Consider the following 12,978-nt stretch of genomic DNA (forward strand, 5'->3'; position numbering starts at 1 on the left):
ATCCAATATGTAGGTGTGTTTGTTTCTTCAGTAGAACACAAATTAAGATTTTTAACTCCAGCCGTTGCTCGTATAATGCATGTCAATGGGGCACTATGAGAGTAAAAAACAGACATATGAATCCATATTAAACCCTGTGGCTTATGGCGACACATTGATGCCTTAAAGGGTTATTCACCCAAAAATGAATTACTTACCCTCATGTCGTTCAATAATTGTATGAATCGATGAGAATAGTTTGTGCGCAAAAAAGAGAGAAAATTACATTGGTGTCAATGGAGGCCTGTCTGAGCCATCGGATTTCAACGAAAATATCTTAATTTGTGTTCCAAAGATGAAAGGAGGTCTTACGACATTAGGGTAATTAATAACAGAATTTTAAGTTTTGGGTGAACTAACCCTTTAAGACACAAAACAACCGGTTTCTTTGAGAAACCAAACAGTATTTATGTTTTTTTTTTTTTTACCTGACATCAGACGAATCTCATCCAGTATTCCCAATGCCATTACTTCCGGTCAAAACAATGGTGCGATCATAGATATGTGTACATAGATTCTTCATACTACCAATCCGTGCTAATGAGGTTTCTATTATATTATATATATATATATATATATATATATATATATATATATATATATATATATATATATATATATATACACAGACACACACACACACCTTCTTTGGTGGAAGTAATAGCGCTTGGAATATTCATTCGTCAGAGATTCGTCTGCTATGAGGTAAAAAAACAACATTAATACTGTTGGGTATCTCGCAGAAACCGTTCATTTCGTGTCTAAAGACATCAATGTATTGTAACGAGCCGCAGGGTTTAATATGTTTTTTTTTTTTACTCTCATAGAAAAACACCCCATTCACATGCATTATACGAGCAACAGTAGTTAAACATCTTCATTTGTGTTCTACTGAAGAAACAAACACCTACATCTTGGATGCCCTGGGGGTAAGCAGATAAACACCACATTTTCATTTTTGGGTGAACTATCCCTTTAACAATGTTTAAAGGGGGGTGAAATGCTGTTTCATGCATACTGATCTTTTTACACTGTTAAAGACTTGGAATCCCATACTAAACATGGACAAAGTTTCAAAAGTTAAGGTGGACGTTTGATGGGAGTATTTCTTTGTCAAAAATACTACTTCCGGTTAGTCATAAGTTTCGGCAAGTTTTTTTCGATCATGGGTCCACTTGACGTTAATAGGTCGGAATTTCCTTGTATGGGCCGTACGGGCAATTCTACCGTTGCGAAAGCAACAGGCTACGCCCATCAAAGCGCTGGCTCGTAGGCTGCGCTGCACATACAGGTGATGTGACTTCAAGAAATTAACAATGTCACCAAAAAAGTGCGTTTTTGGTTGCCAGACACAGACAGCCCTGTACAGATTGCCAAAAAAACCCGTGTTAAGGCAACAGTGGATGGAATTTGCTTTTCCGGATCAGCAACTGAGTTCCGCAAAGGTTCTGTTCACTGCATTTCGGTGCAAACTGTTTCATAAACAAGGCCCAGTTCGACGCCGGATTTTCGTTAGAACCACGTTAGACCCGCAGGCGGTGAGTAAGACTGCTTGAAATGTCTGTGTTTTTGCCTATGCTCATCAAGTAGCCCAAACATGATCACGTATGTTAGTGTATGTTAGTGTATGTTAGTAATGTAGTTATGGAGCATGCGATGTGTAGTGCGTGTACATTTGTTTAGCTGGCCACTATATGTGTAACTTTATGTTTGTGTATTGTAAAAGCACTCCAAATAATCAATACACAAAGAGTGGGGAAAAATGATATACTAAATAAGCACGCTTCTTCATTCAAATGCGCTACTATTCCATGTCTTTCTATGTAAACACTAGCCTGCCGTGCAAACCCAGTCCGCTTACTACAATTGTCTACACAAACCACGCGTAAACACACGCACACACACACACACATACACACGTCCACAACTGCACTTCCCACATGTACACCTTCAAAGAAAAAAAATATGACGATATAATTCAAGTATAAATATGTAAATAACACAAGCCGCTAAGCATATTATATAGTTAGTGTATAACTTGTAACTTACCACATACAGACGTCCTGCTCTAGTCGTTTTTGCTGCTGCTCCTGTTCAACTGCAGCCTCTGGGTCTGATTCCGGATCATAGATGTATGGCTGTATCTGATTAAAAGCCATTTTTTTATTTTGAATAAAGTTTTTTCCCGCTGTTAGGGATGACACAGCTTTACGACGCACTCGACTCAACACAATAACAGCGGCGCGCACACATCATTATTTAGCTCCGCTCACACGATACGCCCCCACCCGCTCGGCTTTTTTCGGAAAGACTCGGAACAGCGCATCTTTCTTATATAATTATTAAAAAAATAAAGACTTTTCGGAGATATGCAGGATGCAATGCTACTCTATAGGTACTCAAGATTGACATGATACTGACTGAAAGTGAGTGTTTCACCCCCCCTTTAAGTGTGTAACCATTGTATATCTACGTTAAATATCAATTTAAAATCACCTACATGCGTTATAGCTGCATATTTATACTCTTGAATGCGTTTACCTGCTACCACAGTGCTTGATGCCCAAGGGAACGCCTGCCACTTATGTCCTTAATTACTTTAAATTGTCTGTTTTTTACATTTTAAAAAATTATGTTAAAATTCCAACGCTTGGTTGTATTGGAAAAACTGACTCAGTAATCCACAACATTGGAATTTGAACATAAAGTGATTTTTTTTTCATGCAAATTATACATTTCAACCATTTGGTGGAATCGGCAGACGTTCCCATGTAGGCGTCATGCATTGTGATAGCGAGTAATAATCAACTAATGGCAAGGAAAACCAACTTTACACCACACTTTTGCGAGGCCCCCTAGTGGTCGGTAGGATTTAGCAGATGTTTATATCTTTCCTTGATGAACACAAACAACGATTTTTAGAAAAATAATACATTTTATATCCATATAAAGCAGAAGGAGGCATATGGATTTATCAAAGCTGCCGCTGCAAAAAACACGAAAAGTGATCCAGACAGTAATTCAACTGTAAGCACGCTATTGTAAAACTCGCTGTTTGTTTGATAAATAAAAACATGTAATGGGTAACAGAATATACTAAAAAACTCCACCTACTGCCACCTACAACACATTCATATTTCTATGCCTTGATTGTATCAGAGAATTTTGAGGACAACTGCACCTAGTTACCCATAATACCACCACGTACACTCCTGCATTTAAAAGGTCAAAGTAGTATTAAATACATAAGTGCCTTTTATAGTCTTAGCCTCAAGAGGTCACTGAACATTTATTTTAATTATATATATGACATCCTCAGCAGTCAAAGAGAATTAAATAATAATAAATAAAAAAACATTTTCATGTTCATGTTAAGATTAATAAAACTTCTAAGATCTAAAGTGAGTCTATTTTTACTGAGAAATGTACTGGTAAAATGAGCAGAGGAGAAATATCACAGCCAACACCGAAAAATGGAACTAATCTTTCAGTAAATGTCTGTGTAAAAGTGTGTATTTGTGTGTCAGTAAGAGGGTCAGAGAATGACAGCTTTCCACTGTCCCAATCCAGATTAATTCTGATCCTCTGCAGTTTCTCTTTTACTGGGAGGAGAGTTGGTGATTGTGGTGGTACATGTGCTTTATATTCACCACAGAAATGGCCCACCAGCCAGATTCCACTCCTTGAGAATATTTTATTCCTCCTCTGAGCGGATTCATTCATCACTCCGAGGAACCAGCCTGTACTGTCTCCGACCTCAACATCCCAGCAGTGAGACCCTGAGTCAAAGCCCTCTGAGCCAAGAACACACGCAAACATGTCGAATCTCTCTGGATTATCAGGAAGTGTCTGTTCCTCATCGCTGTATCTCACACTGGTCAGATCATCAGACAGGATGAGATTACAGTGAGCAGTGTTGGGGTCAAAGGTCACAGGAGCTGAAGAAAGAGACAGACACAATCACAAATCAAGACAAATGACTTATGACAGAGCTGAATTCATTTTTGTGTTTTGTTCTCACTGTATTCAGCAGTTTTCTGCATCTTCTGTAACACTGTAAACTTCAGGTTGCTCAGGTGTTTTGGAACATTGATCAGCACTCCGGAAACATTCTCTGGATCCGGCGGTCTACACTGGGAAACTCTGGAAAAACATTCAGGAATCAGTGATGCTGTGGGTCTTTCTTCAAAACAACAGAGAAACAATACACACCTTTTCATAGTGGCCTCATAGTTCTGTAATAACAGAAATACAGGTTACATTAATACATTTTTTGTAAAAACGTTAAGGGCATATTTGCCTTTTCGTGTTTGTCTCCAGTATATTGAATCTTTTATAACTAAATAAACATATATAAAATATGTATACTTGTAGGAATAAAGCATCTTCAGCGTTCATCTCCTCCTCTATAGCTGTGATAGTGGCTGAAAGAGATGACATCTCTCTGCTCATCTTCTCAATCTTCTTTCGCAGCATCTGACTCTTTTGCTCTTCTTCCTCTTTCAGTGCTTTTTTCCTGGCAGCCTCTTCATTACACAAACTTTGGCGAAGCTTCACAAACTCGTCCTTGATCCATTTCTCTGTGTATTGAGCCTGAAACTGAAACCATTGACATCTCGGATGAATGAATGTTTATATTCTAACATGAACATATATACACACATTTTACAAAGTAGGGGTGCTTCACAACTTATTTCCATAGTAAATACTTACCTTAATATGTTCTGCAGTTTGAAGTGAAGTCTTTTGAAAGTCCTGAAATATTCTCAGTTTTGCCTGCAGTGGTTTTAATGCGGTTTTGAGTTTTTCCTGGAGGAAATCAACAGTACAGGTTAATATGAAAATGCATGCTCTTGTATATCTAATAAATGAAACTTACATTTGTGTCAGATTCAGCAATTATTATATATCATAGGTAAATTGCCATCAAATGGTCCCTTGACAACCCAACATGCAATATTCTCTTTTTATTAAAGCTGTTTATTAAATTAAGTAAGTTTTGCCCACCACTCGATAAAGATTTTTTAAGGGTATTTTTATTATAATTATATATGTCCTAGTTTAGTTTGTTGCAAACACGAATCATCTAAAAAACACACACACTCTTAACATTTCTTCCATTTAGCTATTAAATGGTTATTTTCCAGCTCACCCAAAAATGAAAAACATTATTTTTATTTTTGGGTGAACTACCCATCCCTGGAAACTTACATTCTGCTCAACCGCTAAATGAATCGATTCACTCTGAATGCTCAATAGGTTTTTACTATAGTAGTTACCATTAATTTGTGAATCTAACACCGTAGTTAAATGCCAGACCAATGGAAAAAGTTTTGATTGCAAATTCACAGGTCGGAAGTGCTTCTGAGAAAGACACATTCATTAGGTTTAAATGGCGAGGTTCCGGGCAAGATGGCGGACTGAGCAGTCAACCTTTTTTCTGCTCAATTAAAGTGTCCCAAAGTAATTAATAACTGCTTCTATACTCCATTCACTGGTTATAATTATCTGTTCAATATACCCGATTCTCTCAAGGTAGATAACGTATTCTTGTTTATGTTGAGTTCAGATGGAAGTACACAACTACGTGATGGACACCAATGTCTCAAGCAAAAGAAAGAGAGGTAACTCGGATCCACCCACCCGGATAAAATCTCAGGCGGGATTGACCAATCCGCTGATGTACCTAACATTTCTAGCCTTGAAGTGATCAAAGCACTTAGTGTTAAAGTTGACGAGCAGCACGAAGACATTAGTGCACAACTAAAACAGCACAGCGCCATGATCACCAGCATAGCAAAGGCTGTGCAGATCCAGGCCAAAGAGTTAAAAGAATGTAGAGAAAAAGTGAACATGAAGGGAAAGCATGTAGACATGCTCTCTAACGAAAACGGTGATCTGAAAAGTCGTGTCTTAGACCAGGAGAGATATAAGAGAAGATGGTGTCTCCGCATAAAAGGAATGAAAGAAAAGCCTGATGAAAACATAAGGGAAGATGTAGCCTACTCCAAGCATGAGTGACGCGGTGGATGTTGTGCATCAGGTGGGAAGAAAAGAGGTGAACGGATCCAGAGAAACCTTCATTCTCTTTGCTCGTTTTGGAGGAGGTGTGGAAAAGAACAAAAGACTCAGTGGTGTGCAAGAATGCGGGAATCAGATTCGTGGAAGACTTAAAGGGGTCATAATGGTACATGCACTTTTATAAGTTGATTATGCAGCCATCTGTGTTTGTACCATAGACCGTAAAAAAATATAGACGACTCGACATCATCCGTTTCCGCTTGCCTGAGTTGAAGCTTTCAGGCGGCCTGCACGACGCTGACATCTTGGGACCGAGTCTGCGCAGTAGCGATTTCGGGACCGGAGTTGCGCAGTAGAGCGCAGGAAGTAGAGCAGGAAGTACAGCTGCGATATCAAAAGCCCGCCCACACTCTCACGGATGCAGAACCCTTAATCATGTTGGTGTGAAATAAACAGTTATGGAAATGTAGAAATAGTTCAGTTTGCCTCGCGTCCATTAGAAAAAACAGAGGCGCGGCTATACTGGGACCGGTCACCGGGGGGGTGATCGAGGCGTAAAAGCTTCAGTATCTGAGAGGGAGACTGCAGTCTTGGTTGGTAGTGATTGTACACAACCATCCTATAATGATAAAAATCCATCAAGTGTTTTTTTAAAAATCTCCTTATATGTTTTCACCTGTCTGAAATCAAGCCGTTCGATGTGTGACGTCACACGATTGATACGGTTGAACTTGCACAGATGTGTCCTGAGAAATTCGCATTGTCAAACTTTCTCCTGTTGTCTAAGCAACGCTTCACACTCAAAGCCCCCACAGAACAGAGGGGCGGGGTGAGCAAAGCTCATTAGCATAAAATGCACATGCACAGAAACGGCTTGCTGAAAACAGAGCTGTTTTTCACCAGGTTAAATTAGTGATTTCTTAGAATACTAAATATAATTTTTAATTAAAGTATATAACAAAGTTTTAATTTAGACACTAAATAATCATATTAACTTAATGACAAAAATGTTGATTATATGACCCCTTTAACAAGAAAAGATAGACTGGCAAGACGAGCGATGTGGCCGAAAATCGAGCAAGACAGGAAAGAAGGAAAGTTGGCTGGATTTCGCGGTCCTTATGGATACATAAATGGGAAGCGCATTTCAGAAAACTAACGGGTTTGAACTGAGATTTTCAAATGAACGTTGAGTTGGAGGACAAAGAATTAGGGACTCTGCATTACTTATCTGTTTCGTCCAGCGATAACAACGTTTTTGAAAAGTTCAATATCTGAAAAGTTCTCATGTTTTCGTTATTAACTATAATGTTTCATTTGCGTCTTTATACTGTAGGGGTATTATGTTGACTCTGTTAAGAGAAAAGACATTTTTCTATTTTGCAAAAGCCAGAAATCAACAACAACAAAAAAATCTTCAAGAAACACATTTGGAAGCTTCGGATGTTCCTTTCTGGCGTAATCAGTGAGGTGATGACATTTCAATTTGACTCCAGATGAGTTACAGACATCCCTCTAAATACAGTGCTTTGCGAAAGTATTCGGCCCCCTTGAACTTTGTGACCTTTTGCCACGTCAGGCTTCAAACATGATACGAAACTGTAATTTTTTGTGAAGAATCAACAACAAGTGGGACACAATCATGAAGTGGAACGAAATTTATTGGATATTTCAAACTTTTTTAACAAATCAAAAACTGAAAAATTGTGCGTGCAAAATTATTCGGCCCCCTTAAGTTAATACTTTGTAGCGCCACCTTTTGCTGCGATTACAGCTGTAAGTCGCTTGGGGTATGTCTCTATCAGTTTTGCACATCGAGACACTGACATTTTTGCCCATTCCTCCTAGCAGAACAGCTCGAGCTCAGTGAGGTTAGATGGAGAGCGTTTGTGAACAGCAGTTTTCAGTTCTTTCCACAGATTCTCGATTGGATTCAGGTCTGGACTTTGACTTGGCCATTCTGACACCTGGATATGTTTATTTTTGAACCATTTCATTGTAGATTTTGCTTTATGTTTTGGATCATTGTCTTGTTGGAAGATAAATCTCCGTCCCAGTCTCAGGTCTTTTGCAGACTCCATCAGGTTTTCTTCCAGAATGGTCCTGTATTTGGCTCCATCCATCTTCCCATCAATTTGAACCATCTTCCCTGTCCCTGCTGAAGAAAAGCAGACCCAAACCATGATGCTGCCACCGCCATGTTTGACAGTGGGGATGGTGTGTTCAGGGTGATGAGCTGTGTTGCTTTTACACCAAACATAACGTTTTGCATTGTTGCCAAAAAGTTCAATTTTGGTTTCATCTGACCAGAGCTATTTGCTATTTATCATCATTAGTCATTTAGGTCAACATTGGATCATTCAGAGATCCTCACTGAACTTCTGGAGAGAGTTTGCTGCAGTAAAGGGGCCAAATGATTTTGCCCAACGCCCAATTTTTCAGTTTTTGATTTGTTAAAAAAGTTTGAAATATCCAATATATTTCGTTTCACGTCATGATTGTGTCCCATGATTGTGTTGTTGTTGATTCTTCACAAAATTACAGTTTCATATCAATATGTTTGAAGCCTGAAATGTGGCAAAAGGTCGCAAAGTTCAAGGGGGCCGAATACTTTCGCATGGCACTGTATAATGCCCCTAAAATCAATGAAATAATTCAAGATTTTTGCTCCTCAAATCAATTGAGAGATATTTGGAGACTACAAAACCCAAATATTACACAGTTTTTTTTTTGGATTAAACCCAATGCAAACGCTAGATCAAGAATTGATTATTGTCTTGGCACTGAGGCTGTTTCTAATGTACCATCTCTAGTGCTCCATTAACTGACCATTGTTTAATTGATTTATTTTTAAAACCAAAGGAAAACTCTAACAGTTCGAAGGTGTACTGGAAAATTAATTCTGATCTATTAAATCACGAGGACTATGGAATATATATAAAGAAGATTATAACTGATATTGGTCAGAAGTGTGTCTAGTGGTAGTAAATGGGAATTTTTAAAAGTACAAACTCAGAGAATATTCAATAAATTATGGGATTCATTTTAAGAAAAAGAGACAAGAGAAGGAAGTTCAACTAATTCAGGAGATCAATAAGTGCTGCTGTAAATCTATTTTAACAGATGAAGATATGGATAAACGTATTAGTTTACAATCTTTACTGGATTAACTGTATATAAGAAAGGCAAAGAGTGCATGTGTGAGGTCAAGGGCAAAATGGATGGAAGAGGGGGAGAAAAATAGTTCATATTTTTGTAATCTTGAAAAAAGACGTCACAAGAAAAATGTTGTTCAGAAATCAGAAAGAATTTTATGATAATAATACTATGGTAAATTAGGTGTTTCAGTTTTATTCAAATTTATATGCATCATCTTATTCCAGTGATAATGGTAATAAGTCAAAAAAGTGAAGGGTCATATCAATTGAGAACTCATTCAAAGAATTATGTGATTTGGACTTAATGATCCAAGAATTAGATCTAGCTTTAAAAAGAATGAAAGCTGGCAAATCTCCTGGACCAGATGGTCTGACGACAGACTTCTATAAGTTCTTTTGGGAAGATTTAAAACATTTACTTTTTGAAGCACTACAGGATTGTATTATAAATAATACCTTATTGCCTACAATGAAGCAGGGTCTTATTATATTGATTCCAAAACCTGGAAAGGATAAAAGAATTTTAGAAAATCTACAGCCTATTACACTTCTCAAAATTGATTATAAAATATTTACTGGGGCGATAGCTAGACTAAAGGTAGGACTTCCAAAAATAATTAGTGAGACTCTGGGTTCCTTAAGGGCAGATCCATATATAACAATATTTGTTTGGTGCTTGACATCTTAGAATATAATAATTTAATCAAAGACGATGGATTTATTTTATTTCTGGACTTTTTTAAAGCCTTTGATATGGTCGAACACCCTTTTCTTTTCCAGGCTCTTTTTCATTAATTTTTTTTAGTATTAATTATATGTAATTATTAATATTAGTAATTTAATATTTTTTATTTTTAAGTTTTGGACCTAAATGTATTAATATCATTACAATGCTGTATAATGACATAAATTGTTCGGTAGCTCTTCCTAAAGGAACATGCCCAAGATTTCAAGTGAACAGAGGTATAAGGCAGGGTTGTGGTGTTTATTATGGTAGCAGAATTATTAGCCATTCTTTTAAAAAAATCAACTTGCTCAATCTTTTTCTAAAGAAAAATTAATAAGAAACAATTGCAGGTCCCCCTAGCTCTTAACTTGGTCAAATATTTTGCTAATGCATCAGGATTACAGTTAAATACATCAAAATGTGAACTGATGGCTATTCATGACTTCCCCTTGCTCTCACTGTATAATATTCTTATTAAAAAGGAAGTGAAGTATTTAGGAATTATAATTTCTAAAGATGAAGATAGCTTAGAATTATTAAATATTGATAGAAATATTGAAAAGTGTAAATCCCCTCTGAACTTTTGGTTACAGAGGGACAACACAATAATTGGTAGAATATTATTAACAAAAATAGAAAGTCTTTCAAGGTTAAATTATCCAGGATTTTCATTGCCGATTTCTACTAAGAAAATAAAAGCAATTAATAAATTGAATTTTGATTTCATCTGGAGAAAGAAATATCACTATATTCGGAAAAATCACTATATTCGCCATTTTGGCTTGCAATTCCGTCCAGTCTCTTTAAAAAATGTGAAGGTATTCAATTTTTTTTACAGTGCGACTTTGAGCTTTCTAAGATTCCGCTGAAACTATCCGTTTTTCATAAAAGTCCTCCTGTATTGGAAAATGTTGTTCAAACGTAATTTCAGTCCACACAATGTATCCTTATGGAATAACCGTTGTATATTGTGCCAGAGAAAATCTTTGTTTATGGAGGAGTGGTGGCAAAAAGGTATTTGGTCAGTGCTTCACATGATGGACACAAATGGTAGTTTTTGGAATTATAATCATTTCTGTATCAAATTCACCTTTAATTGTGAAAAGAAAGATTATACAAAGGTCATCAAAAGTATCCCTTTACCATTGGTTATGTTAAAAGAATTTTTAACATATTCTACGCTTATTCTCAGAATAATTTATCCTAATTTAGACCAAATAAAATTTGTTGATAAGAAGTGTACTAATAAGATTATAAGAAACTGTCTTTTGCAGGAAAACTATCCTGGTCGTATGAGGAGAGATTACATTTTCCAACATCTAAGTAAGAAATTGGTGAATGAATACTGATGTAAATATCTTGTTTTTCCCCTTTTACCCAAATATAAAGAAACAAACTTTAAAAATATGTATGACATTTATGCAGCCAAAGAATAAGGTTTAATGTGGAATCAAATACTTGCCAAATTTGTAATAACGATATTGAAACTAGAACATTTATTTTTTTTCAAAGTAATTTAGTTAACCCATTTTGGAATGAGGCCGTTCATTGGATAAATAATGACATATGCTCTCTTCCATCTATAAATTGGGACATGATAAAATTTGGTATACATTTGGAGGACAAAAATGCAAAAAAAATGCTTTGTTATTAACTGTCTATTTCTTATAGTAACATGTTTTATCCACTAATGCAAAAGGAAAGAGCTAACTTAACTCATATATTGATGCTTTAAAAATGATAAGAACATATAAAGCCAGAAAATTACTCGATGTGCTTAATCAATATGACTTTATTATGAATAATCCCCTACTTTGTTTTTTATTTATTTTTTATGTTCTTATTTTTTTTTTTTGTGACATATGTATTACAATTTGTTATTACTCAGTCTGTGAAGTCTTATAATTTAAATTATGTTGGTCTGTTATGTATTGTTTATATGCAAATACAAATAAATAAATAAATAAATAAATAGGTTTTTACGGCGTCAGATTTAAACAAACAAACAAACAAAACAGTAACGTTACAATTCTTACTTCCTACAGTTCTTAGTTCCCTGAGCTAAGATTCTTCGGAATGAAAAGTGCGTTATAAATAAAATCAATTATTATTATTATTATTAATAATAATGCAAAGTAATCTTATTTAAAGCCGAATTTTGGCCTAAAACACAGTTCATCTTTGGTCGTAACGTTATACTGTTCCTAGAGTTCGTAAAGACTAACCGACCTTTGCTGCAGCGGCGTCGGTGTAATGTGGTGAGGTGGATGCAGTGTTGTTGTTGTCTTCATCTGCTGTGTCCATCAGTTCTCGTCGTCTCTTCACCTCCAGTGAAGGCGTTGACTCCGCACATCGTTTCTCTCTCATCTTCTTCCACATATCCTTAATAAGCCATTTTATTCTTTCTGCGTCTTTGGACACGCGATCGTACCTCAATAACAGAGTTCTGCATATGCCGCAGATGGCCAGAGTCGTGTCTTGAAGTTTGCCAACTAATTCCTCCAACACGACCGTATGATCCGCTTTGTTTTCAGACTTGTTTCCGTGATACAGTCGGTGCTTATTACATTTGGATGGATAAAAGTCCCTACCACAGAGCAAACAGCCATTTTCCACTTTCTTCGGTTTGGTCTGTACAACGTTTTGCGGAGACTCTTGAGCCATTATTTTCATCGATTTCAGATTTACCCGCCCCTAAAAACGAACTGTAGTTTTAAAAGTGAAACATGATTGGGTCGCTTTACATGTCGGTCACATGATTTCTTCCGGTCTAAGTGGGCGGTTCTTGGTCAGTGCGAATGCGACGCTTTTTTCTCCCTGAGCTAAGATATCTCATTTTGCATTTAAAATATGAATTAAAAATGCCATCAAAAGTAATTTTGAAGTTTAGTTTTATTTTAACGTAAAAACGTCAGTGATGCTGTAGGTTTCAGTTCAGAACAACAGAGAAACGGGAGAAACAAAAAACCTTTTGATAATGGCCAAATAGTTTTGTAATAGCAGAACTACAGATTAAAATATATTTTTTTAATG

General features: G+C 36.4%; 1 protein-coding gene across 2 annotated transcripts; it reads right to left on the reverse strand.

Moving 5' to 3' along the window:
* Positions 1-8: 8 nt before the first annotated feature.
* Positions 9-12,641, reverse strand: LOC137076094 (E3 ubiquitin-protein ligase TRIM39-like). Of its 2 annotated transcripts, XM_067445034.1 has the most exons (7): positions 12,175-12,641; positions 4,753-4,848; positions 4,408-4,638; positions 4,252-4,274; positions 4,061-4,182; positions 3,690-3,977; positions 9-93 (listed from the first exon to the last, which is right to left on the reverse strand). In XM_067445034.1, exons 1-7 carry the CDS (start codon positions 12,616-12,618, stop codon positions 83-85), a joined length of 1,215 nt encoding a protein of 404 aa, XP_067301135.1. In that variant the 5' UTR covers positions 12,619-12,641; the 3' UTR covers positions 9-82. The 2 variants fall into 2 exon arrangements, with proteins under 2 accessions (XP_067301135.1, XP_067301134.1); XM_067445033.1 differs by lacking the exon at positions 9-93 and having other exon boundaries at positions 2,491-3,977.
* Positions 12,642-12,978: the final 337 nt, after the last annotated feature.

Source organism: Pseudorasbora parva, chromosome 5, assembly GCF_024679245.1.
Source record: "Pseudorasbora parva isolate DD20220531a chromosome 5, ASM2467924v1, whole genome shotgun sequence".
NCBI classification, from domain to species: Eukaryota; Metazoa; Chordata; class Actinopteri; order Cypriniformes; family Gobionidae; genus Pseudorasbora; species Pseudorasbora parva.

Excerpts from the sequence above, each read along its gene's own strand:
- LOC137076094 (XM_067445033.1), bottom strand. The coding sequence starts at position 12,618 with ATGAAAATAATGGCTCAAGAGTCTCCGCAAAACGTTGTACAGACCAAA. Across the intron at positions 4,849-12,174 it reads CCGACGCCGCTGCAGCAAAG|GAAAAACTCAAAACCGCATT; the intron begins GTCGGTTAGTCT and ends GATTTCCTCCAG. Across the intron at positions 4,183-4,251 it reads TATGAGGCCACTATGAAAAG|AGTTTCCCAGTGTAGACCGC; the intron begins GTGTGTATTGTT and ends ATGTTTTTCCAG.